The following is a 27,065-nucleotide window of genomic DNA, read 5'->3' on the forward strand; positions in this document are numbered from 1 at the left end:
TTTCCTGCTTTGCTCTTCATGTAGCCCATCATCCTGGAAAGGGCAGATTAAAAATAAGCTTGGCAAAGCACGACGGGACAGTGCTAATGCCGTCTTGTGCTCCTTCCAGGTGCAGCGTGAACTTCCTCATCTCCCTTCCCATCCAGCTCCTGGCCTCCTGTGTCCATCATGGTGTTTGGTGAGTTTTTCCATCGCCCTGGACCAGACGAGGAACTTGTCAACTTGAACGTGGGGGGCTTTAAGCAGTCCGTCGACCAAAGCACCCTCCTGCGGTTTCCTCACACCAGACTTGGAAAGCTGCTCACCTGTCACTCAGAAGAGGCCATTCTAGAGCTGTGTGATGACTATAGCGTGGCCGATAAGGAGTACTATTTCGATCGGAACCCGTCCTTGTTCAGATATGTTTTGAATTTTTATTATACGGGGAAGCTGCACGTCATGGAGGAGCTGTGCGTGTTCTCATTCTGCCAGGAGATCGAGTACTGGGGCATCAACGAGCTCTTCCTCGATTCCTGCTGCAGTAATCGCTACCAGGAGCGCAAGGAGGAAAACCATGAGAAGGACTGGGACCAGAAGAGCAACGACGTGAGTACCGACTCCTCCTTTGAGGAGTCGTCTCTGTTTGAGAAGGAGCTGGAGAAGTTTGACAAGCTGCGATTTGGTCAGCTCCGGAAGAAGATCTGGATTCGAATGGAAAACCCGGCCCACTGCCTGTCTGCCAAGCTCATTGCCATCTCCTCCTTGAGTGTGGTGCTGGCCTCCATTGTGGCCATGTGTGTCCATAGCATGTCGGAGTTCCAGAACGAGGACGGGGAGGTGGATGACCCTGTGCTGGAAGGCGTGGAGATCGCATGCATCGTGTGGTTCACTGGCGAGCTGGCCATCCGGCTGGTGGCTGCTCCCTGTCAAAAGAAATTCTGGAAGAACCCTCTGAACATAATTGACTTCGTCTCCATTATCCCCTTCTATGCCACCTTGGCTGTGGACACCAAGGAGGAAGAGAGCGAGGACATTGAGAACATGGGCAAGGTGGTCCAGATCCTCAGGCTTATGAGGATTTTCCGAATTCTCAAGCTTGCCCGGCACTCAGTAGGACTTCGGTCTCTAGGTGCCACACTGAGACACAGCTACCATGAAGTTGGGCTGCTTCTTCTCTTTCTCTCTGTGGGCATTTCCATCTTTTCCGTGCTTATCTACTCTGTGGAGAAAGATGAGCACACGTCCAGCCTCACCAGCATCCCCATCTGCTGGTGGTGGGCCACCATCAGCATGACTACTGTGGGCTACGGAGACACCCACCCAGTCACCTTGGCCGGGAAGCTTATCGCCAGCACGTGCATCATCTGTGGGATCTTGGTGGTGGCCCTTCCTATCACCATTATCTTCAACAAGTTTTCCAAGTACTACCAGAAGCAGAAGGACATTGACGTGGACCAGTGCAGTGAGGACCCACCAGAGAAGTGTCATGAGCTCCCTTACTTTAACATTAGGGATATTTACGCACAGCGGATGCACGCCTTCATTACCAGTCTATCTTCTGTGGGAATTGTGGTGAGCGATCCCGATTCCACAGATGCTTCAAGCATCGAAGACAACGAGGATGTTTATAATACCGCATCCTTGGAGAATTGCACAGCGAAATGAGCAGGGACATTTGTGCCTGTATCTTGTGTCCCTTCCTGATGTTAGGTTAACACAGCTTTATAAACCTCAATGGGTTCGTTAAAATCATTTAATTCTCAGGGTGTACCTTTCAGCCATAGTTGGACATTCATTGCTCCAAAATGATAGAATCTTCTTTATTTTTCTCAGTGAAGTGAATTAAATGCCTTGTTCTGAAATTTATTTTTTACAAGAGAGAGTTGTGATATGATTTTGGAAAAAAGGTAAATGGTATCGGGTGGGATTTATTGCTACGGCTTATGTATCATTCTGTGTTTGTCATCTACTCACATTGAGCTAACTGTAAATTACTGACAAGTAGAATCAGAGGCCCAGCTGACTGAAGACTACATGCATGTAAGATCCACAAAATGAGACAATGCATGTGAATCCATGTTTGTGTTCTAGACATGGAAATTAGGAGCCTAATAAACTTGCCTAATTCAGTACGGAGAATGTCTTGGTTGTATGTTTTTCTGTCGAGTAAGTCCATGTCAGTATGTTCAAAATCGGTTTGGAAGGGCAATGCTCTTTTTGGAGTATCAAGAGTCCTTGCGGTTCGTTTCTGAATTTTGGGTAAACATCAACAACAGGCTAGTTCTTTTGTTCAGGAGACTGGTGGTAGTTGGCAGGGAGAAGGATCATGTCCGGGGTCAACTGATTAAACGTGTGCACTTTCAGGACATACTCAAGTTAGCATATACGCACGAAGCATGTGCCCTCACAGATATCCTTCCAGTCTATATTTTGTATTTTATAATTTCTCTTGCTGAGATAAAACCTCATCACCTGAAAATTATGCAGAGCAGAGTAAAGCCCCACATTCACAGGCAGAGACACATTCCGTGAGTGGAAGAAAGGAGAAATGTTGTACAAACACACAGATGTGATTCATTATGGCCGGAGGCATGGAACTTTAATCACTGGAAAGAGCGATGCCAGCAACCATTTTAAAGTCGCCTTCGAGACAGTAATGTCTGCCTCTTCTATAAAGGAGGCCCCGCACAATGAAGGAAGACATACATACTCATTTCCAGAGCAGTGACAGAGCAATTCCAGCCCAGGTGGAGAGACTTTAGCTAAAGTCTTAATCTTGGAGACGTATGGTGACCCTAACTCCTGCTGTCAGACTGAGTTCTTTCCCTGAGATCTTTTTGAAAGGAAAAGCTGCATGGATTTATTATACAACTTCCTATGTTTGCAGATGCATTTCATTGAAAGAAGGACGTCGCCTGTAGGTTATCTGATGAAGAGAACTCTGATTCATCTCTCAACGTTTCCGTGCCTTCTGAGACGGATATAACTGTGAACAGGGTTTATAGTCACTTTTAAATCTGGAGGTTTATTCATGCATGTGTGTCATCCCCTGCCCATTTGAAAAAGCTTTCTTTTCCCCAAAATGCCTTTTTGATGGTGGCATAATTATAGTTTTGAAGCATAGCGATAGGATTTGGGATCTGGTTTTTATTAAAGATTTCCCAATTAGTAGTGCAGTAGCTGAAGGCTGCTTCTATAGTAATAGTAATAGTAACAGTAACAGTAACAGTAACAGTACCAGCAATGATATTGATAATGGTAATAGTAAGAAAAGCAACAGCAATGATAATAATCAGCTGCTCTGTAAGTGCACGACCTATATAATCTCACCGATTGCTTACAACATCGCTGTGAGCAAGGGTTTATTCCTGTCCACGCTTTAAGACAAGGAAACTGAGGTTCGCAAGGAAAGCGCCAGTGCACACAGTGAATAATGGACTTGGGCTGAGAACCCTGGGATCGAGATTCCAGAACCCGTGCTTTGAACACGGCATCACACCGCCTCCCACTCTGCTGCGTTGGGGAGTAGATTTAAGGACACATCAGGAAAGAGTTCATCAGGAGAGGCAAAGAGCAACAAATTCTGTTGGACTTTGATTTTTCCAGTATGTGAGTTGAATGGGGAAAATGCTGTGTATGTACCTGTCCTTCCCTGACCCGCAAAGCAGGCACGTTCGTTGACAAACCGAGTTTTCTAGAATGCCCTCGAAGCTGGAGCAGACTGTGAGGGTGCTTCCTTGAGCCTGAGTGGCAGGTGCAGTGGGCAGCCTGGGGTTGTACAGTTCAGGAATGTCTCTCAGCTGCTGGGTACTGAAGGAGAGCTAGAGTCCTACATCCTTTCACCTGAGCTTTTACGGTTGGAGCAGAACAGCAACTGTGTTTCTGCCTCTAGCCACACAGGTCACCTGTTGTTCATCCCGTGTGGTAAGATGGCGGGCTTCTTGTTGCCTGCGGGTTGAGTCAGAGGCTAAAGGCCCATGGCACAGGGGGTCTGGCAGAGGAGTGGGGAATGAGGGGCCGAGGAGGAAGCCAGCCAACCCGAACTACCTCTGGCCTTGCCTATTGCTGTGTGAGCAGTCCCGGGCATTGGGGTTCATTTGAGCGGGATCAGGCCACTTTGGGAGAGTTCTGTCTTTTAATTCTTTCAGATTCCTTGTCCCTACCCTGTGACCTTTTCTTCCATGTCCTTGGATTTGTGTTAGCATCTTCAGCGCAGTTCTATGGTGGTTTGGAAGGTCAGTGACTCACCCAAGGACCTACACCACCAGGCGTGATTTCCTCCCTCCCAGTCCTCCTCTGCTGGAGATTGTCTCAGCTTGCTTGTGTTTCTACTCTCCATTTCCCCCGTGCTTACTGGCATGTGTACTCAGGGAAGGCACTGGGAATGACAGGTTGACACATGGTCTTTGCTTTCAGGGAGACTTTAGGCTAACAGGAGATAAATTAGTCAGCTGACATGTATGTGTATGTGTGTGAGAGAAGGAGGGCATCCTGGAGGAGGTGACACCTGAGCTATTTGGGAACTTTAGTTCTGAGATCCTGGTGAGTTTGGTTCAGTTTTAGGGAGAAAACTTTCACTGCCACTGGATGGGTCCCAGCTGCAGACACTGCTCATCTCTGCCTTTGGGGTTTCTCTTTCCCCTCTACGCCAACCACCACCCTTCTTTAGTTAAAGGATCTTCCATCTTTAGATGTGATTATCCCATTTTTTTCCCCTGTGGAGGTTCAACTATGCCCATATTAGTCACAGTTGCTTTTTATATGCCTGCGCTCATCCCCATGTGTTGATTTTATATTTAACTTAGAATTTGGGGGGCAATTGTTATTGTCCCCATCTAGAGGGTCATGATGGGCCATTGTCTTGGGGTTTCTGTGCTCTGAGACCGCTGTACTATTTTATGGAGTTGGTTAATATTATTGGAAAAGCTTTTTCTAACAGTCGGAAAGGGATGATTTACACCATACGAAATTGTCATTATTCCATCTTTTTTTTTTTTTTTTTTGGTCTAGAATCATAGCAGCTTCAATATGATTCAGTATAATATTAAGGGTTTGCCTCATGTTAGCAAAAAGGTGTTTCTCAAGTTCTTAGGCAAACTTGTGACTGGTCCTATCTGTATGTCTACTTTAGGGAAGAAGTGGGCATCAGGGAGCCTGGGGATTGGGTATCAGCACCAGAGCTAACTAGCTGTGCATTTAGGAGGCCAGGCAGCCCTTCTCTGAACACCTTTTCTTAGGCTGGATTTAAGAATAATCACCAGAATCCTTTCTATCTGGGACATTTATGTAATTCACTTTCTTTCTGCAAATTGGTTAGTTCCCCTCTAACTTTGTTTACATTATAAATTCGCATAGCCAAAAAACAGATTTTAACCTGCCAATGAATTTTTCTTATTCTCTGTCAGTAGAGTGCTAACCAATGAGGTTTTATTGCTGTTGAGGACATGGGGAATTAATTAGCTTGCCTTAAAATTTAGGTTATTAAAAACATTTGCAGAGTCATTTCTTTCCCTTTGTCTGATGAGGAGGAGCAAAGCCCCTAGAACTGCTGGAGAGTGATGTGGGTAAAAGTTTTCTTTTCTTTTTTTTTTTTTTAAAGATTATTTATTTATTTATTTGACAGAGAGAGACACAGTGAGAGAGGGAACACAAGCAGGGGGAGTGGGAGAGGGAGAACAGGCTTCCAGCTGAGCGGGGAGCCCAACGTGGGGCTTGATCCCAGGACCCTGGGATCATGACCTGAGCCGAAGGCAGACGCTTAATGACTGAGCCACCCAGGCGCCCCTGGGGGTAAAAGTTTTCTTGAACATCAATAGATCCATAAAATTGATTTGCTTGAAAATCACTCGGTGGCTTAACCTTTGGTCATTTTTGGCATCTGCTCATTTGTCCTCAGGAAGAATGCCAAAGCATTTAGGAACACAGGACAGAGGAGGGGTGAGCTGAGCAAGAGTAGGTACGCAGGATGGCTAAGCACTTGCTTAAAGCCATGAATGCAACAGCTCAGAGGGACCTGGGAGGTCATGAGGAAGAGGAGTGACTCAGCCAAGGCATGCAGCTAGAGGCATTCATAGAGACCAAATCCAGACTGAAGCACACCACAGTGCATTCTGCCCTCCTTCCCTGCCTTCTTCCCTACCTACATTTTATTATGGAAAATTTCAAGCATGTATAAAAAGTTGCAAGCATAGCATCAATGTAACTACATGTGACGACCACCTGGCTTCAACATTATCAACTCATTAGAAACTCATTTCCTCTCTTCCTCAACTCACTTCCTCTCCTCTCTGGTTTGTTTTAAAACAAATGTCAGTCATATCCTCTAATCCGTAAGTATTACATTAAGTATATTTAAAAAAAATAATCTTTTTCTAAATACAAAGGCAATGCCAATAAACTAAAAATTAACAATTTCTTTTAAGTTTTTTTTTTTTTTTAAAGTAAGCCCTAGGCCCAACATGGGGCTCAAACTCACAACCCCGAGATCAAGAGTTGCATGCTCTACAGACTGAGGCAGCCAGGTGCCCCCAGCTTAATAATTTCTTAGTAGTATCAAATATCCGGTCTTTGAAGGTATTGCATAACCTCTACTCTCCAGTTACTTGGCATTTGTGAACACCTGGTTCAGGTAAAAGAATTCTACAAATTATGTGTTAAAGCATCACAGGGAAGTGGGAGCTCAAGAAGTAAGTGAAATGATTTCTGCTGAGACCCTTGAATTATCTGAGACAGATTACTATTTCCTCGGTTTTTAAAGATTTTATGTATTTATTTGGTTGAGAGAGAGAGAGAGAGCATGGGAACAGCGGGAGGGGGAGAGGGAGAGGGAGAGAGAGAATCTCAAGCAGCCCCCAGAGTGAGGGCAGAGCCGGACATGGGGCTCGATCTCAGGACCCTGAGATCACAACTTGAGCCGAAACAAAGAATCAGACTCTTAACCAACTGAGTCACCCAGGCATCCCTTCCCTCAGTTTTTAAAGATCTCTGGAGGCTGAGAGAACACACCTTACAGCTTACATTTAACCTAAGTGCTGCCAACAGTGCTTAAAAGTTCATTTGTCCTTGTGTTACACTCACGGAAGGAGGAACCAACCGCTAACTGCCCCTTGAACAAAGAATGTCTGTGTTCTTCAAGCCAATCAGTTTCCATTCTGAACTCTCTTTTCCTGCTCTAAAGAATCCCAATTTTGAAACCTTTATTGACTTTTCTCGACCCCCAGGAAAGTAAGGAAAATATTTATTAGGTGTTACCCAATTTGACCAACATCCAAATGAGGTAGGTGTTTTAGCAGAAGTTTTAAAAAACTTCCTTGAGTATTAGTTTCCTACAGCTGCTGTGATATTATCACAGGCTTGGTGGCTTAAAACAACAGAAATTCATTGCCTCACAGTTCTGGAGGCCAGAGCTTGAACTGAGTCTTGGGGGCTAAAATGAGGTGCTGTCAGGGCTCTTTCCTTCCAAAGGCTCTGGGGCTGGAGTCCGTCCCATGCTTCGTCCAGCCTCTCACAGCTGCCTACATCATTCCTGTCTGCCCCCATGGTCACATCACCTTCTTCTCTTCTGTGTCACACTTCTCTCTGCCTCCCTTTAAGGCACTTGTGATTACATTTAGGATCCAGGGTAATCTCCCCATGTCAAGATCCCCAATTTTATCAAATCTACAAAGTCCCTTTTGCCATTCACAGGTTCCAGAGTTTAGGACCTAGATCTCTTCGGGGGTCCATATTCATCTTCCTCCACCAAGGTCACACAGCTACTAAGAAGCCTTGATTCTAATGGTGTGGTAATACAAATGCATTGTGTTGGTTGGGACAAAGGAAGAATGGATAAGAGCATGGGCTTTGGTGTCAGACAAACTTGAGTTCTAATCCTAGCTTTGTCTGTGGTCATAGACAAGCTCTTGAATCTCTCCGACCCTCAGTCTTCTCATCTGTATTTGGGGTTGATATAGACCTTCTCACAGGGATAGTAAGGATTAAATTGGGTCTCTCTAGGGGAGCCTGGGTGGCTCGGTTGGTTAAGCTTGATCTTAGCTCAGGTCATAATCTCAGGGTCCTGAGTTTAAGCCCCTCATTGGGCACCACGCTGGGCATGGAGCCTACTTAAAAAAAATATATATATATATATATATATTTTATATATATAATATATATATATATATATATAGGCTCTCTCTCTCTCTATATATATATAGGCTCTCTGTGTAAAGTGTCTGGTACAGTGTCTGGCATACAACATGGACTCCCTAATGGTCTTCTATATATCATTATAATGCAAGACTCCTTTTGGCTTATCTCAGGTTGCACCCATGTAGGACCAGGTATTTCTCTGTCTGATTATAGTACATTCATGAAATTAGACAGAATTTGGCAACTGTCAAGATATTTATAGGTGTCAGGAGAAAAGTAATTTATGAAGTAGTGTTGTGTGACAAGACATGAAGCTAATTTAAAATTAAGAACTATAAATCTAAAATAGAAGAATCACATTTAGTGTTGGAGCAACTTTTAAGTGGATTGTCAGGGTTTCCAGAAGATAGACAATGTGGCTGAGACATAATGAGTTTGAAGACGGGAAAGAGACCAGGACCTGGAATCAAAATACCTTCGTTTGCATTCCAGATCTGTTTATGGCTCTCTGCACGGGCTTGGGGAAGCCATCTGACTTTTCTAAGCCTCAGGGTCTCCATGTATGGAAAAGTGACAACAAGATCACGGTTGTGAGGATGTAAAAATGCTTCACGTATGTTTTATAAACACTTCATAGTAAGGAGCTATCATGAGGCCCTCTTTCCTTGAGAGGAAAGACAAAGAGAAGAAGCAACAATCCTTGTGTTCTACGATGAATTTTACTGCATCATCAAAAAAAAAAAAATCAATGAACAGAACATTTGGTTCCTGAAGCGCTGTGTAGCTTTATTTGAACACAGCTTTCTTCCTAAATGAATCCTGCCAAGTACCAACGTGAATATACATTTTATGGAAAAGTTCCATGGTGCTGTAAGGCCAGATGTACGAAGCACACACAGAGCTCCTTTTCCAGTAGCAATTATCGGATGAAATTGTGCCTTGTCTGCAGCAGGCAAACCGGATATATTCCCATTGGAGTAGGGAGCACGTGCTATGGTATTTATAAACTGCAAAAGATGTTAGTCGGCATGCACAGCACGTGCATTCATCCCTGTGCACTGGTGAGAAATAGCCACGTCGGTTCTGAACAGCTAATGAGGGATTCAGAAATTTTGTCAGCAAATCTGTTGCTGTGAGGGATTCTCTCCATAGATGGTGATGACTCCAGCACATGTGCTTCTAATCACACGCTGAAGAGAGGGCAAGGCTCTGGGTCAGATGCTTGGCTCATCCTTCCCTGGGCCAACCCCAGCAGATTCCAGAAGTGAGGGCAGGGTCATGATATCCAATCCATGGTGTCACAGGAAAGATGAGCTGTGGGAGGTCAGTTCTCACTTTCATGTCTTCCATGGCCTAGCAAGAGAAAGCTTTCAGAGCCGTCTCAGACACATCTCACCCCAGCTGCGGGGTGTTCTATGTAGGTCAGCCTTTTGAATCCTTTCTAGGCTCTCAAGGGGGTAGGCAGGCTTTGTTAGAGATGGAGGCAAGAATCGTGCATGTTTGCTATACCCTTTGCTTCTTGGCTAGACTGACGGCCTCGCCAGCCCATGGAAGTGAGCCACCAGCCCTCCATGGCATTGGCAGCCAGGCAGGGACCCAGACCTTCTTTACTGCTCCCTTCCAGTTTCCAATGGATCTGGGTATGCTCTGGCTCCTGATTCTCAGCTTTCACTTTTGTTCGCCATCTGCCCTTGGGTCTTGGCAAATGATTTTTCTGTTGTTCACTCCTGTTTGCCCTCATACCCTCAGTCTATGTGTCTTCTCATTTCAGACCATTTTTAATGGCTGTCCCAGCCAGCCTCTTAGAGCAAGTCCAAACTCCAACCAGCTGGTTCAGCCCAACCTGCTGTAAGCCATGCAGGGAGACATCTGGATATTTCAGGCTGTTGGAGTCCATGGCTTCCGGTGACCAATGTAGGCCTGATCAGACTTCATTCCAGATTTCAGAGCAAGAGTTGTCAACCAGCTCTGGGAGCCCACGTCAAACCTAAGATATTGCATGATGTATAACAGGACTTTAAGGGGGCCACTTTCTCTTGTGCATTCCAGGTTCCTCCAGTGGAACTGCCCTCTCTTCTGATCAGCTGGCCCTGTGGCTTTTGATGCTTGTCTATAAGGGACTTGGTGGACCTGTGTAGTTATTTGTGGCAGCTTCCCAGCATGATAGGCAAGGATCCTTGAGCACTTATTCTTGGTGTTTGCCCTCTAGGACCCAGATTATTTATTATGATTTTGCTTGGTGTCCAATTTCATTTGTTCAACAAAAAGTTATTAAACAGTCCTCTTTGAGATATATATATATATATGGGTGATATACAGATGAAAAGGACACAGCTCTCTTGCTCATGAGAAGCTCACGGGTGGTAGAATGGGCATCTGGGGCTGTGGTGCCCAAGACAGAGCAGGAAAAGAGCATAGGTTTTGGGGTACAGAGCTTGGTTCAGGGGCTGGCTTCGCCATTTACTTCTCTGTGATCATGGTCACGTTACTTAACCTCTCTGAAACCTCTGTTTTCTCAACTATTCAAAGGGGCCTAATACAGCAAAAAGGGTTGAGATAATGCACATTAAGGACACATAGGAGGTGTTCAATAAACATTACTTTCCTTGTCTTTCCATTCCCTAATATGGCACGCTTGACTGAGGTTTTATTATAGAAGATGTACTGAAGCCTTGATAACTATATGGTGAATCTGAATAGTGTGGACAGTAAACCAGATGATTCAGACATGTAGTCTCCTTGCTCTCCACCTCATCCTTTGCCTGATAATAAACTCGTAATGGTTCATCGGCGTGTTATTAAATGCCAATGCTCCTCTGAGATCATGAGCAGCCTCTTCCATCCATGACTGATTACTGGTACAGACCTTACCATTTTTCCATGATAATCATATGTATCATGAGGCAGGAGACACCTGAGCCTTGGGGGCTTCCTTAAGCAGCTACAGACTTGATGACATTTGTGAATCCGATATTGCCTGTCAAATAACAAGGGATTCTAAAAACAACTTGGGCCCAAAATAACCGCCTCATGAATGCAGTATTTGAGTGCTGACAGTCATCACCATGGTCCATAAAAGTTTTGGCAAGGGTTTCTATCCCTCACTGAGCATCAGAGTTCTATAATAGAGCTGTCCCAGTGTGTCCTTCATTTCTTTTTTCTTTTTAAAGATTTCATTTGTTTATTTATTTGAGAGAGAGAGAGAGACAGTGAGAGCAGGGGGAGGGGCAGAGGGAGAGGGAAAAGGAGAGAATCAAGCAGACTCCGTGCTGCGTGCGGAGCCTGATGCAGGGCTCCATCTCACGACCCTGAGATCATGACCTGAGCTGAAATCAAGAGTTGGATGCTAACGGACTGAACCACCCAGGCGCCTCTGTCCTTCATTTCTGATGGTTAAATGTTTTAGTCTATCTCAGGAAGTTGTCTGCAATCAGTGGATCTAATAAAGCTGGAGTTTTTAAAGTAATTTGGATGCATTGAAATATGCTGCTGTATTTGGAACAGCAGCTGTACACATGTGCTTCACATTGGTGCTTTATATGAATTCACCCATTTAATCTTTGCAGCAACCCCATGAGGTAGGGTGCTGCCATCATCCTCATTTTATCATTGAGAAAACTGAAAAACGGGTTATCATACTTGCCCAAACTCACACAGCTAGTAATTAGGGAGCTAGGATTTGAATCCAGGGACCTGGTTTGACCTCAGAATTCATGTCCTCAATGTCTATAATATACTGGCTCCATACTAATTTAAGTCACATGACTAATGGTTATTTAGCAATTGAATTGACAACATTTTGATGATCTCAAGTGGCCGAGTCTTTAACATTTACAATACTATGACTTCCACATTTGAGTGCTGAGAATTGTTTGCTCCTTATTTTTTGACATTGCTGATAGTGTTGAGGCCCTGCTCTGTGATGAGGACTTTCTTGGGTATCTGGGAGAAGACTGGAGGATTGTTTGACATGATCACGTTGAGAACTGTGAAGGGTCTGAAATTTACCCTGCTTGCACAGTAATAAGTTAGTTGGCCATGAATTCACGGATGCTGGCAGAGGATACACGATTCCTGGGCCAGAGACAAAGGGCAGTTCGTCAGTCACAGCAATGGAAATAACTAGACTGTCAGTATTTATACCTGCTCCCTCAGCCCATCTCCATAGGGCGATGCAAAGTGGGCCTGAAGGGAACATCTCAGCTAGGGGAACACTCATCTTTTAAAATGGGACGTAAGCATATCTGCCCTTCAACCTAGAGGGCAATATTACCTTGATTATACTAGACAGTAAGCAATTTGCCCTTTGTTCTGGAGGGCAATATCTGGAGACACTCTCTCTTCCAAGGCTGTTTACAAACATCCTTGAAAAAGTAAATCAGAATGCAGGCAATTCATGTGTCTCTTGTGTTTCTTCTCATCTTGTGAGCATGAACTATCTCCCAGTAGGTCTCTGTACTCCCAAGAATCTAAAATTTCAATGTATGGTTATCAGTAACAGTCATGAAATCATATTAGACTAATATATGGGGTTTGCATAATTTGGACTGCAAATATAAAGGGCTTCTTGGAAGGAAAAGTCACTGTGAGCTAGGGTGGGTGTAGAAGTCTTTTTGGATCAGGAGAGATTTCACTAAGTCAGAAGATGATGGAGAGTGAAATAAAAGTGAACATTTTATGTTGTGTCACAGCTGAGGCTAGGTGCTCCATCATATAGAGCACTGGACTTGGAGTAAGTCTTGGGTTCTGATCATGGCTCTGTTGTTTTAGTCATGTGCACTAGGCAACCTCTCTGAACTGTCTGGTTATTGTTTATTGATTTTTCCTTTCCTTTTCTATAAGGAATGAATACTTACTACCTGCAGATGTAGAAATCAGAATTTTGGTCAATATCATAGTGAATAATGGAAAGGCTTTTGCTTATCTACACCCTTAAGAGAGAGTTGAGAAAATGAGTTGGATTTTCTTTGTATTGAAGAAAATTGGTGATATGGCCACAATTTATCCAGATTCTTTGAATAATTGTTAATACGATTATCTTTAATCTGATTCTCCTATTTTTGCCACCAAGACACAGGGATATCACCTCCCTTCTCCTAGCTCACCCTGACTTTTCTCTCTCTGATGGTGTCACTATTGCTCTCAGTCCATCACTCATACCCATTGTCCAAGGGTGAAGTTCTGACTCTATAACTCTGTCCACATGACCTCGGAGAACTGGCTCCGTCTGCCACTTCTGCTTCACCTTCCCTTCCCTACCTCTTACACTCTACTAACTCTACTAACCAACCATACTAAAAGTGATGTTTATATACACACACACACATATACACACACTCACACAAAACACACACACACACATATGCAGTCCTGATTTTCTGTGTCTTGGCTTATACTCCTCCCTCTCTCTGGAAAGTTTTCTCTCCCACCCTCTCACTAGCTCACTCCTGTTTACCTTTTATGAATCAGCTCAAAATTACCTCTTGCTCCCTTACAAATAAAACAACTAAACTTAATGCTCCTAAATGGATTTCTTTCTTCCTCCCATCCAGCATCTATCATCTATCTGTCTTGTTGTATTTACTCCCATTGTATTATAAAAATGTGTAGGTAGGTGTGTCTTCCTCCATTAGACTGTGGACTTTTAAATAGTGGCTAATAGGTCCTCAGTGGATATTTGTGCAATGAGTGAATGAAAACAATTGATTCTAGGAACAAAGGAATCTTTAGGTCCTCAGTGGATATTTGTTCAATTCGTGAATGAAAACAATTGATTCTAGGAACAAAGGAATCTTTGGATCTCTAAGTCAAGACCCTCATGGTGAGTACACAGCAGATCATGGCCTTGTAGTCTCTACTACAGGTGGGCTTGAATAGGAAGGCAGAGGGCAGGGCTGGCTTTGGGCATAGGCTGTCTTCTTCTCTAGCTCCTCCTTACCTTCTCACCCAGCACAATTCCCATCCCTACCATTTACCCCTTTCTCACAGGGGATTAGTCAAAGCTAAAAATCAGGATTATAAGTAATTAGGGGGAACTAATCCCATTTAACCTAACCTCCTCTCCTTCCAAGGGTATTTTGGTTTTCAGAGAGGGCTCATAAAAATCCAGGAGATTGTAGAGCTCCTTCGCTGAAAGAATCCTGAATGGCGGGACTCCAGGCGTTGGGCCAGAGAACTTAGTATCTTCACACCACAGCTCCATCCCCCTCTGGTCTGTTCACAGGAATGAAAGTGGATTCTGCTTGCTGATACTCCCAGTCAGCTTTCAGGGTCACAATGAAGGAAAATGATCAATATATGCAAGCCTCAAGCCAGTTTTGAGAAAACAGGCATTACCAGGGAAGTCTATAAATAAGTTTCTTTTCCCATGGTAGGCTCAGTTTTCATGACTCTGAAGCCAAGGAGGACATAAGGTATGACTGCCACCCTCTTTGGAGGCATGAAGTTTGTGTGAGAGCTCTATGGGCATTCATCATTTCTGTCTGTGAATTCTTAAGAGGTGTGCAATTCAGTGAATTGGTGGTTCTGAGCTGGGGAATGGCTTTGAGATGGACCCTAGAGCAGTGGAAAGTCATTTTCCCCATGCCTGTGTTCCAGGAGGGAGACTTTGAACATGGGGACCTCCCTGGAGAAGTCAGGGCAACTGGTTACAATTGTTGTGACATTCCAGCACTTTCCACTATTTGGTGTTCTATAGAGTGTCTGTGTGCACCCATGTACACATTTTGCACGTTGGAGGAAAAAACCAAAACTTGGTGGTTGAGGGTGTTGTTGGGTGTGGGTGTCTGGTAATCTTGGATTCAGATCACTTACTAGCTGAGTGACCCATGCAACTACTTCCATCTTCTGTTTCTCCATTGGTCACGTGGGGATGATGAAATCCATCCAATTTTGTTATCGGGAGGGTTACACAAAACGAAAATCACTTGACACAATACGTAGTAAATAGCAGGTGCTCTATAAATGGTATCTATTGTTAACATAGAAACAGGCTGTATTTATTTATTTGTTGTTTACTTATTTAATGACATTCCACCTTATCCCCCCCCAAATTGGGGTAGCATACAGAGAACATGCTCCAACCCCAGCTACCGACTTCAATCAGAACTCCATGCAATAGAGATGAGAGAAACAAGAAGATAAGAATAAATGGGATGAAGAAAAGTTGGTGACTGTAAAATCATTTGGAAAACATGCAGAGTTACAGACTTAAAAATATATACTATTTAATCATTTGCACTCTGACTTGTTAGTGGAGGGTTTTAAAGTAGTTTACAAAGATACGTCAGGACAGAATGAAAATAACTGTGGTATATGCATGCATGCCCTGACTGTGTCCTCAAAGCACTTTAACTTATAAGCTTAAGCAAATGCCAGGAAATTAATAATAATGAGAAAGAACAAAAAGGAGTTAGCAGAAGAAAAATTGAATAGAGTCGAGATGCTAAGTGTGCGGTTTCTGTGCGCAGCGAGTGGCCCCTGGAATCTGTCCTGACCCTTTATCTCACATGCATGAATGCCGATGAGGGCAAGCTCGAGACCTTGAATGTGGTTTTCTGTAGTCATCTGGCTTTCCATGCTTTGCTCGCAGTTGGCTCCTCTTCGGCTTCTGCCCCCAGCTCTCGACTTAGATTTCCCTGCGGTCCTGCTCCTGCCTTCTGGCTTGTGCACCAAACCCTGTTCTTTCTGCTCTCTTGGGACATTGGCTCAGGACCCCTCTAGCACTCTGTTCCTGGCCGTCCCATCTTGGTTTCATGGAATCCAAATCCCCATATGGGCAGGGGCTGTCTGGGAGAATGGGACACACTGTACCATCTGTCATCCCACACCCACACTGACTGATGACCTAGTCTGGTTTTGTCTTTTGCATATATGTCTGGTTCACCTGCTCAGGTGTGGAGCCTGGCTTTGGGGCCTTTGCCTCCCCTGACTGCCTATCAGGTCTGGGACGACTTTATGCACAGTTCGTGGTTTCCTTATGTCACTGGCTGGCTTGTCAATTTGCTGATGGGGCACTGTGCAAGCATACTCAGGGCAATCATCAAGGATGCTCAGGTTTCTGCTCAATGAAATATTTAGACACAAGCGGTCTTGCTTCTTGGCTGCAAAACAACATCATCAGCAACACCAGCAGCAATAACAATAGTATCTTCAATTTTTGAGCATTTTTGTGCCAGGCATTGTGTTAGACACGCTATACTCGTTGTTACAAAATCTCATGAGTAGAGGATAATTGTTAGCCCCATGCTGCCAAGAACAAACTCAGGTACAGAGAGGTTAGATGATTTCTCCCAAGTCAAATAAGTATTAAGTTTAAACAGGATTAAAAACTGTCTTCCTGACGCAAAGGCCAGTTTTGCCCATGCCTCTGTACCTTCCAGTTCCGCTCAGTGGCACCCATGGCAGCTGTCTGGAAAAACTGGGGGGGGTTCTCATCGGGGGTCCCTGTGTAACAAGTGCCTCAACCTCTCGACACTCTCTATCTCCAGATAGCTTCTGAGGTCAGTGTTCATTCAAAATGAAAGCATTTTTTGCAACACTAGTCACAATCGGTAGCCATTTATTTATATCTGTACCCATTCTGCCTTCTTTCCAAGCTAGGAAGGTCAGCCTTTCTCAAAGCCAGCCTCTTTACCTGTCTGTCAGTTTGTTTATATGTTTGTCATTCATTCATCACTGTGTTTATTGATCATCCACTGGGTGCCAGAACCCGCACTGGCCCTGGGGAATGGCCGGCCATTCCTCGGCCTTCTACGCCAGTCCTTCCGCCTGCCTGCAGGACGTCCATCCATTTGTCACCCCCTGGTCTGTCCTTAATGCCCCTCCTTTTCTCACTGTTCATTCCTATAAAACCACCCAAACACTCTTCCATCCCCTTCTTTTTATCACCTTACCCTTTGCTTCTGAGCCAAGCTTCTAAAGAATTGCCAACGACTCCAGCCTTCCCTGTCTTCCTGTACATTGACTCCCAGCCCCTGCGGTGTGGCTACCCCTTTCACCCCACATTGGCCTCCTGGAACTGCCCTTATTGAATTCACTCTACTGCACACTTGAGTCCACACTGTGCTGGCCTATCAGCCACACTGGGCAGCTCTGGTCCTTCCCTTGTTCTGGAACTATCCTTGCTGTCTTTGACCCTATTGTCTGGATTTTTGTTATTTTCTGAACATTCTTTCTCTGTCTTCTTTAGGGGTTGTTCACTCTCTGCCCGGTACTTAAAGGTAGGTTCTGTGCAAGCTAACCTTTAGCTCACTGCTCTCCTTTCCCTGCGTGTTCTTCCTGTGTGATCCCATTTCTATTTCCGGACTCATTCCCCTGAGCTCCAGAGAGACAAAGCCAACTCCTGTGGAATGCCTGCATTGGGATGGCCCAGGACAAGTCCCAAACTGAGCTCATCATCTCCCCAAGCTGACGATCCTTCTGTCCTGTTGGTTTCTGGGGATGGCAGCACCATCCATAGCGTCACCCCAGCCAAAGGCCTGGAAGTCACTGCCCAGAGCTGCCCAAGTCAGGTCCTTCTTTCCTTCCTTCCTTCCTTCCTTCCTTCCTTCCTTCCTTCCTTCCTTCCTTCCTTCCTTCCTTCCTTCCTTCTTTCCTTCCTTCCTTCTTTCCTTCCTTCCGTATTTCCCATGTCCTGTGCTACTTACTGAAAAAATGAAAGTAAGCAAAAAACAAAAAACAAAATAACAAAACAAAGTCCCAGCCTCAGCCTCTGGTCCCATGAGCTTATACTCTAGTGGGAAAGACTGACTTTAATCAAAGTACTGTAAAAAGAAGTGGAACCTACATTTGTGATAAATGGTGGCACAAGAATATAAAATGAAATCTTTCCCACAGGAAGTGAGGTTTAAGTTGATATGGAAGGACAAATATGTGCTCCCTAGCTCAAGGGCAGAGGGCAGCTGCAGAGAGAACAGCTCATGCAAAGGCCCTGGGGAGTGGAAGCCGGCGCCCTGAAGGAACTGTGACAAGTCTGGAGTGGCGGCCACACAGAGCAGGGGGCCTGAGTGAGGCTGGGGGAGGGGGGCAGGACAGAGCTTGCAGGACCTTGTGGGTCAGCCGAACGGTTCTGGTCTTGATCCCACAAATACATGGGAAGTTGTTATTTTCATTTTTGTCTTACAGTGTGGAGAATGAGAAGGGAGGAGAAAGTGCCATGTGGAGATGCTAGTTGAGAGGCTCGGGATGACGGCAGCTTGTTAGTGTGCCCGATAACCGTCAAGAACAGAGGGGGCTATAGGTCACTTTACAAAGAGTTGATCAATTTGTGTGGGAGTAATTAAATTTACTTCTCTGAGGGGAGTAACCTGACTGTTCAGTTATGTGAGCCCCATTTCTTCCTCAGATCAAGGAAATTTGAGTTAATTTGCATCCTCCTGAGGAAGCTGCTTTGCTGCCACATAAGACTGTTTCCTGCGATTCCTCCCTGGATACTGGCCCCCGGCAGTCAGACTGCACAAGCCAGGAAGGTGCCTTGTTAGCAGTGCCCTCAGATCTTTGTCCGTGAGGATCAGCAGTGGCTCCCAGAGACTGAGGAAGGCCCCCCTCCAGGAGCGACGTGTCGGGAGAGTGATGGTAGCCTCCTCTCTCCTTGGCCTTGGGGACCTGTGCCTGAGGCGGCTTCCTGTTTGCCCTGGGCTTTTGATGGCGGTGGTCCGGCCGGGGTCACATGCAGCCTGGGTTAAATGAGACCACTTTCAACTGCCAACTGGACTCGGGGTTTTAAAATTATTATTATTTTTTAATCATTAAACTTTAGAACTGAACTATGGAATGGAGCTGGGGTATGAGTGTGAAATGCATTTGCGTCCCTGTGGCATCCCTTCCTCCGAGTTATGTGGCCATGGCAGGTGGGGGGACGCCCAGTAAATGTTTGTTGAATGAAGGTGCAATGTAGTCACCAAAATTCTAGGAAGCCTCATCTTGCAAGAATGTCAGAGCAGCAAGTAGATAACAAAAGATATAGGGCATGCTGGGGAAAATCCTAACCATATGGAAAGATTTGGTGGGACCAGTAGAGTCCCAGGCTGGGGATGGGGGTGTCACTCAGAAGGGTAGAGATTGGGGGGCATTTGGTGGTGAGGGTTCTGTATGGAGAGTGAAAGATGCTAGATGCTCTGGATGATCCCATCTGGGGGATGGCCATGTTCAAAGAAGATTTTAAAGACATTGTGCTATGTGTTACCTTGGAGTAACTCCTCTAAGTCCCTGCAAAACCTTCACTAAAGTTCAGTGTGACTCTTCAAGGTCTTTGCAGTTAGACGGGTGTGTGACTAGATGGGTCGACAGGAAGAGGCATGCCTCAAGGAAACTGACACTTTGGTTTACAAATAAACAAAGGACAGTGTCTGGACTGCTTCACAGTGCTGTGTTCCTGGGGGAATCTTGGGGTTGACCCCGAGCCTTGCCAGTACTTCAAGCTATTGGGGGAATAATCCATACAGGGACTTTAAACAGAAATGTACATTGGCTCCTTGTGGGCTCCCCCAAATTCAGAGGCTGTCAGAATTGAAAGGCATTCTGGAGACCATTCAGCATTTTACAGATGGGGAAATTGAGGCTCACAAAGGAATATCACCAAATAACACAGAACTTCTCAAGGAAAAGCAAGAACTCGAACTTGGTATTATTGGGACAAGAGCTCATTTCTGTTTCGCTTCTTTTTCCCAGTTCTGCTGACTTCCTTAGGTTCGGTAGCATTGTTAACTTGAATTAGAACTCCCCATGTCTATTAAGACTCCTTGGGTTGCAAACAACAGAAACAATTTCTAGCTAACTTAAGCCAAAGGCAGGGAGTCATTAGAAAACCCTGGGGAGACTCACAGATCCAAAGGAGCAGAAGAACACCAAGCCGTGGGCGGACAGGACTCAGGCAGTGGAGCTGATCCTCCCTAGGGCACTCGCTGGCTCACTCCAGCAGCTGGGGTTTTGGACTTAGATTAATCATGCATTTCTTTCAAATTTTTTTTCTTCCTCTTTTTACAATCTCAGTTGAAAGCCTTTTTTTTTTTTTTTTTAAAGATTTTATTTATTTGACAGAGAGAGAGACAGCGAGAGAGGGAACACAAGCAAGGGGAGTGAGAGAGGGAGATGTAGGCTTCCCGCGGAGCAGGGAGCCCGATGCGGGGCTCGATCCCAGGACCCTAGGATCATGACCTGAGCCGAAGGCAGACGCTTAACGACTGAGCCACCCAGGCGCCCCCAAAGCATTTTTTTATAATGATTTTTTTTAAAGATTTTATTTATTTATTTGACAGAGAGAGAGCAAAACAGAGGGAGCATTAGGCAGTGAGAGAGAGAGAGAAGCAGGCTTTCCAACGAGCGGGGAGCCCTGACATGGGGCTCAATCCCAGGACCCTGAGATCATGACCTGAGCCAAAGGCAGACGCTTAACCTACTGAGCCACCCAGGTGCCCCTCAGTTGAAAGCATTTTAAAGAACCCAAATCGCTACAATGGTTCTTGTGTCTTCAAAAGGATCAGAACTTTTTTTGATGACCGATAATTTTGGCCACGTTGTGGATTAAATTTATTGAGTACTGTTTCGGACCGAATGTTTGTGTTCCTCCAAGATTCGTAGGTTGAAACCCTAACCCTCAAGAATGTGATATTATTTGGAGGTGGGGACTTTGGAAAGTTTAGATGAGGTCATGAGGGTGGGGCCCCCATGACATGATTGGTGCCCTTCTAAGAAGATAGCAGAGAGTTTTCACTGTCTCTGGCATGTGTGGGCACAGCAGGAGGGTGGCCCCCTGCAGACTAGGAAGAGAGTTCTCACCAGGAGCAGGATCTACCAGCACTTGCCAGATCTTGGACTTCCAGAACTGCTAGAAAAAAATATCTGTTGTGTAAGCCGCCCAGCCCGTGGTGTTTTGTTACAGAAGCCCAAGCGGATTGATACAAGTACCCACTTGTATGCAAATGATCGCACAGCCAGGCTCAGCTGATACGAAGGTGCTAGTTTGCCAAAGACTCCACTAGCAAGAGACATTTCAGGGGATTTTTTCGTAAGTAGAGATTGTCAAGAAAATGTAGTTGAAACTAAGATTTTGGCATTTTGCTTCTGAAACTCGAAGTACAGAAAGTTGTCTATAAATAGTACATACCTTAATATTTCATGTTTTTAATTGAGTTTATATTAACTTTCAATATACCTTTTTTTTATTTTATTTTTTATTTTTTATTTTTCTTAAAAAGATTTTATTTATTTATTTGACAGACAGAGACACAGCGAGAGAGGGAACACAAGCAGGGGGAGTGGGAGAGGGAGAAGCAGGCTTCCCACCGAGCAGGGAGCCTGATGCGGGGCTCGATCCCAGGACCCTGAGATCACGACCTGAGCCAAAGGCAGACGCTTAACGGCTGAGCCACCCAGGCGCCCCAACCTTTTTTTTTTTTTTTAAACTCTTTAAGTGTACACAAATTCCCCATGCTAACAAATTATATTCCAGCAACGGAGCTGTGACTGATTGTGTGACCTTGGGGCAAATTACTTTGGAATTTTTAGTTTCGTCTGTAAAATGAGCATGTAGAGACTGAGCAGAACACAATGAAAATTTCTCTTATACTTATCAGATATTGCCAATTATGTGTCTAGTGATGGTTTCCCTCACTAGATTTTAAGCTCCTTGAAGGCAATATTTTACCCTGAGAACATCACTGGTCAAGCTTCAGTTGCTACCCAGGCTCTTAGGTGAGGATGGGAACAAATCAGTATCTTGAGGGAGGCTGGGCTGGGCTCCCTTGGTGGACTCGGGCTCATTGCTAGAAGACAACGGGCATGATTTTGTTATGTTTGGGAAACATAGCTGTTTTGGTGTTTTTAGTTTGGATGCCTTTTTATTTATATCCCACATCAGTCCACATAGTGTTTGAGATGTGACAGATTTCAGTTGCCTTTGCGGAGCTTTTACTCAGAGGGACTGCACATGCAAGCTTGGATGGGGGCGAGAAGGATGTAGGGGCTTCCTGGTTCTCAGTTCTGCCACCCTAAGCTGGCAGAGCAGAGCTGATGCTATCTGCATGAGATGGATCACAGTGACAAACAGGTATGCCTCTGTGACCTCATCAATTGCACGTAGGCACAAAGACTCCAACTAGCAAAGCCAAGTTTACCTTCATCACCAGTGGGAAATTCTGACACACAGGGGGCTCTTTTAGTTGGACTGATGTAGAACAGAGGACTGAGCAAGGCCAAAACACTCAGTCCTGCTGTTCTCTGTCCCCTCTGCTTATATTTATTTCATTCATTCATTAGTTAATTAACTCAAAAAACATTAAACACTCCTACGTATCAATCTAGTTCTTTGGTGAGTGCTCTGGGCAAGATAAGAATCCGGAGCAGTTGGAGGAATCCAGTCCCACCTGGGTGAGAGACAAGACCAGGGGCAACTTCCCAAAGGAGGCTCCCTTATGCTAACTGGATGGGCGTGTCATTGTTTATTGGGTGAGGATGGCTGGGCCTTGGGGAAGATGGGAGAGTGTTCCAGGCTGAGAAAATTTTGGTCAAAGCCAACGCTGGGCTGAAGGGAGTGTGTTGGGTTGTGACCTGGGCTGATGAGCTTGGAATTTATCCCATTTCCAGTGGTGAGTCTTTTAGGGAGCTTTAAGCAGGGAATAACCTTGTGAAATTTGTATTCTAGAAAACTCTCTTGGGCAGCTGTGTGGAGAACAGGTGGAGTGATAGTGAGAGTGGTAAGAATAGACGGAGAAAAGAGGTGAGGACACATAAATGGGACAGGCAACAATCTTATTCAGCTGTTCTCAGTGGGCTCGAAAATTTAGGAACAAACAATATGCGGGCAGTTTCCAGAAGTAAAGTGGATCTTGTTATAAAAGTTCTCATCTTTTATATTGACTCACCGCCCAGACTTGCAGTGGCCTTAGCATGGGGCCCCCCGCGTCCATCTGCCTTCTCTTACCCGCAGAGAGGGCCTGGAGTCTGGTGTGGCTAAGTGTCCAGAAAGGCTTCCTTTTATATTTCTATTCCAGTCTCTTTCTTTGTGAATTGGCCATGTGAAGGCCATGTGATTGGCCCCTCTCTGGTCATGTAACCGGTTAGATCTCAAACCCCAGCGATGCTGGGAGAATGAAATGCTGCAGCACTGGGGCCCTTGTCTGAGTGGCTGAGGGACTGAGGAGTCCTAAGATCTGCCTTACAGGAATGCGACGCCTCTCTCCCTCAGCGGGACAATGCTTCACAGGTAGGGGCCGTCCTCATTTCTGCTGTGGTTCTGGTCATCAGGCCAGCCTGCGTGACCCAGAGCACAGTGCCGCCAAGCGGGCTGTCTCAGGGCTCCAGAAGAATAGAGGCTCCTTTTCGGTGGCTGGGCAGGGGTGTGGGGAGGCAGCACAGGGCTGAGGCCCTCCCTGTGCCTCCTTGGGGCCTGCCCCTCTGCCACCATTCCCCCTGCATTTTCGTATCAGCCTCATCACCTGTCTGTCCACCTCTACCTTCTCCCCATCCAGTAGGAATTGGTTATGTTGTCATATTCTTTTGGTCTTCCCAACCATGTCATTTCTAAAAAGTAAACAAAAAAAATTTAAATTGTGTTAAAAATACACATACCATAAAATTTACCACCTTAACCATTTCTAAGTGTACAGTTCAGTCACGTTAACGTTGTTGTGCAACCAATCTCCAGTACTCTTCTTATCTTGCAAAATTGAAACCCTGTACTGGTTAAGCAACACTCCCCATTCCTCCTTTCTCCAGCCCCTGGCAACCACCATTCTACCTTCTGTCTCCATGACTTTGATACTCTAGGCACCTCACATAAATGGAATCACACAGTGTTTTGTCTTTTTGTGATTGCCTGGCTTATTTCACTTAGCATAATGTCCTCGAGGTTCGTGGGTATTTTTGCATGTAACAGGATGTCCTTCCTCTTTAAGATCGAATACTATTCCATTGTCTGGATATACCACATGTTTATCCATTCATCTGTTGATGGACACTTGGGGGGGTGGCTTCTGCCTTTTGACTGTTGTGAATAATGCTGCTATGAACATCAGTGTGCAAACCAACCACATCATTTTTTTGAACAAAGTCCGATCTCCTGAGCCCACCCTGCGTTTCTACCATTCAGAGAACAACATGGCAGATTTTTCTGCTGTCTGCCCAGCCACTCTTTATCCTGGGTGGCCAAAAGGAATTTCTGTTCTACAAGGCCATTCTATATTCTTTGACCTGGGCTATTTAGCCTTATCCTTCACCCCTCCCCCCATTTCTTTGAGGGGAAGCTCTGTGAATTTTCTTTGTGGAAGTTTTATCTCTCGGTGTCCTTTGCATTGTTTGCAGGAGCATCAGTTGTAATGAGGGGGAAATGCTCCCTAAGGGTCTCTCCCAAGATGAATGGAGCAAGAGAAGACACTACAGAGTGGCTTCCCAGTGGGGGAGGAAAGGTAGAGGAAGGAGGTGTGACCCATCTGGGTCCTTCAGCTCTCCTGGATTGGAAGAACATGACCAAGTGTTGGGGACAGCAGGCCCAGGAATGAGCATAGGCCAGGCACCAGGGTGTGTCACGCATGGGTCAGCCTGTGAAGGAAGAGGGCTTAGAGGAAGAGAGCAGGGTGGTGTGAGACCTGCCTGCGTGAGAGCAGAAGATAGGAAACGATGTCTGAAGATATGTCTGGGATGCTTTTTGGGTACCCAGGTGTGTAAAATCCCATCATGCACTCATGCCCCATTTTAAACACCAACATTTTTCTTTAATGCTGCTAAGGCACAGTCTATATTTCCTTTGAATGTGACTCCATGCAGAGGCTGGGCCTCATGGGGTTCCCCAGGATTTATTGAAATAAAATGTTGATTCTAGAGTCATTTGTTCCTGGTCTCTGGTCAACACTTCCTTAGTTTGAGTTTTTCTGGGTTTTCCCTGTTTTCAGTCTTAAATTTATTTTATTTATTTTATTATTTTTAAAGATTTTATTTATTTATTTGAGAGAGAGAATGAGATAGAGAGAGAGAGCATGAGAGGGGGGAGGGTCAAAGGGAGAAGCAGACTCCCTGCTGAGCAGGGAGCCCGATGTGGGACTCGATACCAGGACTCCAGGATCATGACCTGAGCCGAAGGCAGTCGCTTAACCAACTGAGCCACCCAAGCACCCCCAGTCTTAAATTTAGAGGGAAGGTAGTTTCTCTAGGACCCAGGAAAAGTGAAATGGGATCTTTAGAAAAACACAAATAAGAGTGAGGCAATTTTGTCCTTTATGTAGGAATTCAAGCTTTAAAAGGGATAACAGTTTCCTTGAATAATGCTTTCCTGAGATAACTTGAAATATGATTTCACCCAAGTTTTCCTCTATTACATTTTATAGGCACACTAATAATTCTTCTGACTATAAAGTATGATATTTCCCATGTGATGTTTTCATACATTTCCTTACTCCCGGCCTGGTGTTAGAGATCACATTGGTCCAAATGTCGTAAGAGACAAACTGTTCTCATTGTCGGGGATGCCATGGAAGACTTGGAAGAACTGGGGTGCAGACCAGAGGTGGCCCTGAGAGTCCCCACGTTTTGCTGAGCATTCGCCTGGGGTTTTGCACCACACTTTCCATCTTTGTGCAATGCTCCAATCAAAAGAGCCACAGGCATCTTTCCTGCTCTCTCGAAAGGGGTTTCTGCAGATCAAACTTCATCCAATTCTACCATAAATTCCAATTTCCATTTCCTTCAAGATGGAAGGCATTCTTGGGGTGCCTGAGTGGCTCAGTCAGTTAAGCAGCTGACTCTAGATCTCAGCTCAGGTCTTGATCTCAGGATCACGTGTTCAGGCCCTGTGCTGGGCTCCACACTGGCCGTGGAGCCTACTTAAAAAACAAAACTGTATCAATGGTAAAGTGCATAATAAAAACATGATTTATATATATAAAAAAGAGATGGAAGGCTTTCCCTTCTCTGCCTCCCTGGCCCCCATCTCTAGCCATTACAGTAAGGCATTTGTTTAATTTCAGGGCTGATTGGTCACTGGAGATGTTGTTTCCACTAAAGCAAATAGTTTCAAGCTTGCAACATTTGATAATTATCAAATTCTTCCATTCAGAAAAATCTCCCTAGGACATGACTACCAGATGACGAGTAGGCAGCTTTTCTGAAACTGTGTGTTTGTGGGAGTGAGGACATCACTTGCGGTTTTAAATCTGACTTCAGTCCCCTTTTCTGTATGACAGTTCCAGTTAGCATCCCGTCCCTGGTGGACCCTGAGACCACTTTGTTTTCTGTTATGCCTAATCATTTATGGAGGTTTTCCCCCACATGGGTTTCACCTTATGTCAGGTAGACTAATAGAGTGGCAAACATTCCTTTCATTATTCTCCCTGACCTCCTATGAGTCCTAACTGCTTTATTTAGACAATTGTAGTTGTCAGTCACCCATAATATCCCTGCTTCCAGCCCTTTCTCCTGTTATTCTTGCATTGGGAGCAGCAAGAATCTCTCTCTCTCTTCTCTGGTATTGGAGGTTTGACCGATTAACAAACTTTTAGTGAGTGATGTAGTCACTGGAGTTTTTGTTATACTCCGTGCATATTTCCCTCTCCCTGGCTCCTTTGATGGCAAAGACCATCTCTCTCCCCTCTGGGAAACCCATCCATGTACCTCTGCTGGGGCTAATGCTTCCATCTGCAGTGACAGGAGTGGGCAAGACCCAAGCCCTTCTAGAGTCCTCCACGAGCCTCTTGCAGAAGCAACTGGGAGAGAGGCAGCGCTCCTTCCCTTTGTAGGATAATTCGTTGTAAGGATAGCGGCAGCTAAATCTGCTGCTTGCCGGCTTTGCCACCATGTGGGGAGGGCTTGTCTGAGAGTGGAGCCCAAGCACAGAAAAGCAAAGCTGGGAGATGGAGAACGAAAGATATTATTAACGACACCATCGGACCCCTTCATGCTGGCCACCTGGAAGTCAGCTGTGTCCCTTATATTTTCGGCTACGTGGGGCAATACTGTCCACCTTTTGG

At 45.2% G+C, this 27,065-nt stretch overlaps 1 protein-coding gene across 6 annotated transcripts in view; it reads left to right on the top strand.

Moving 5' to 3' along the window:
* Positions 1-2,852, top strand: part of KCNS3 (potassium voltage-gated channel modifier subfamily S member 3) — a 41,361-nt gene extending 38,509 nt beyond the window's left edge. For all 6 annotated transcript variants that reach the window (XM_032430072.1, XM_032430073.1, XM_032430074.1 and 3 more), the window contains exon 3: positions 110-2,852. In XM_032430072.1, coding sequence (XP_032285963.1) covers positions 169-1,644 — 1,476 coding nt within the window. In that variant the 5' untranslated portion in view covers positions 110-168 and the 3' untranslated portion in view covers positions 1,645-2,852. The remainder of the gene's footprint in view (positions 1-109) is intronic.
* The last annotated feature ends 24,213 nt before the right edge of the window (positions 2,853-27,065 follow it).

Source organism: Phoca vitulina, unplaced genomic scaffold, assembly GCF_004348235.1.
Source record: "Phoca vitulina isolate PV1807 unplaced genomic scaffold, GSC_HSeal_1.0 scaffold42, whole genome shotgun sequence".
Taxonomy (NCBI): Eukaryota; Metazoa; Chordata; class Mammalia; order Carnivora; family Phocidae; genus Phoca; species Phoca vitulina.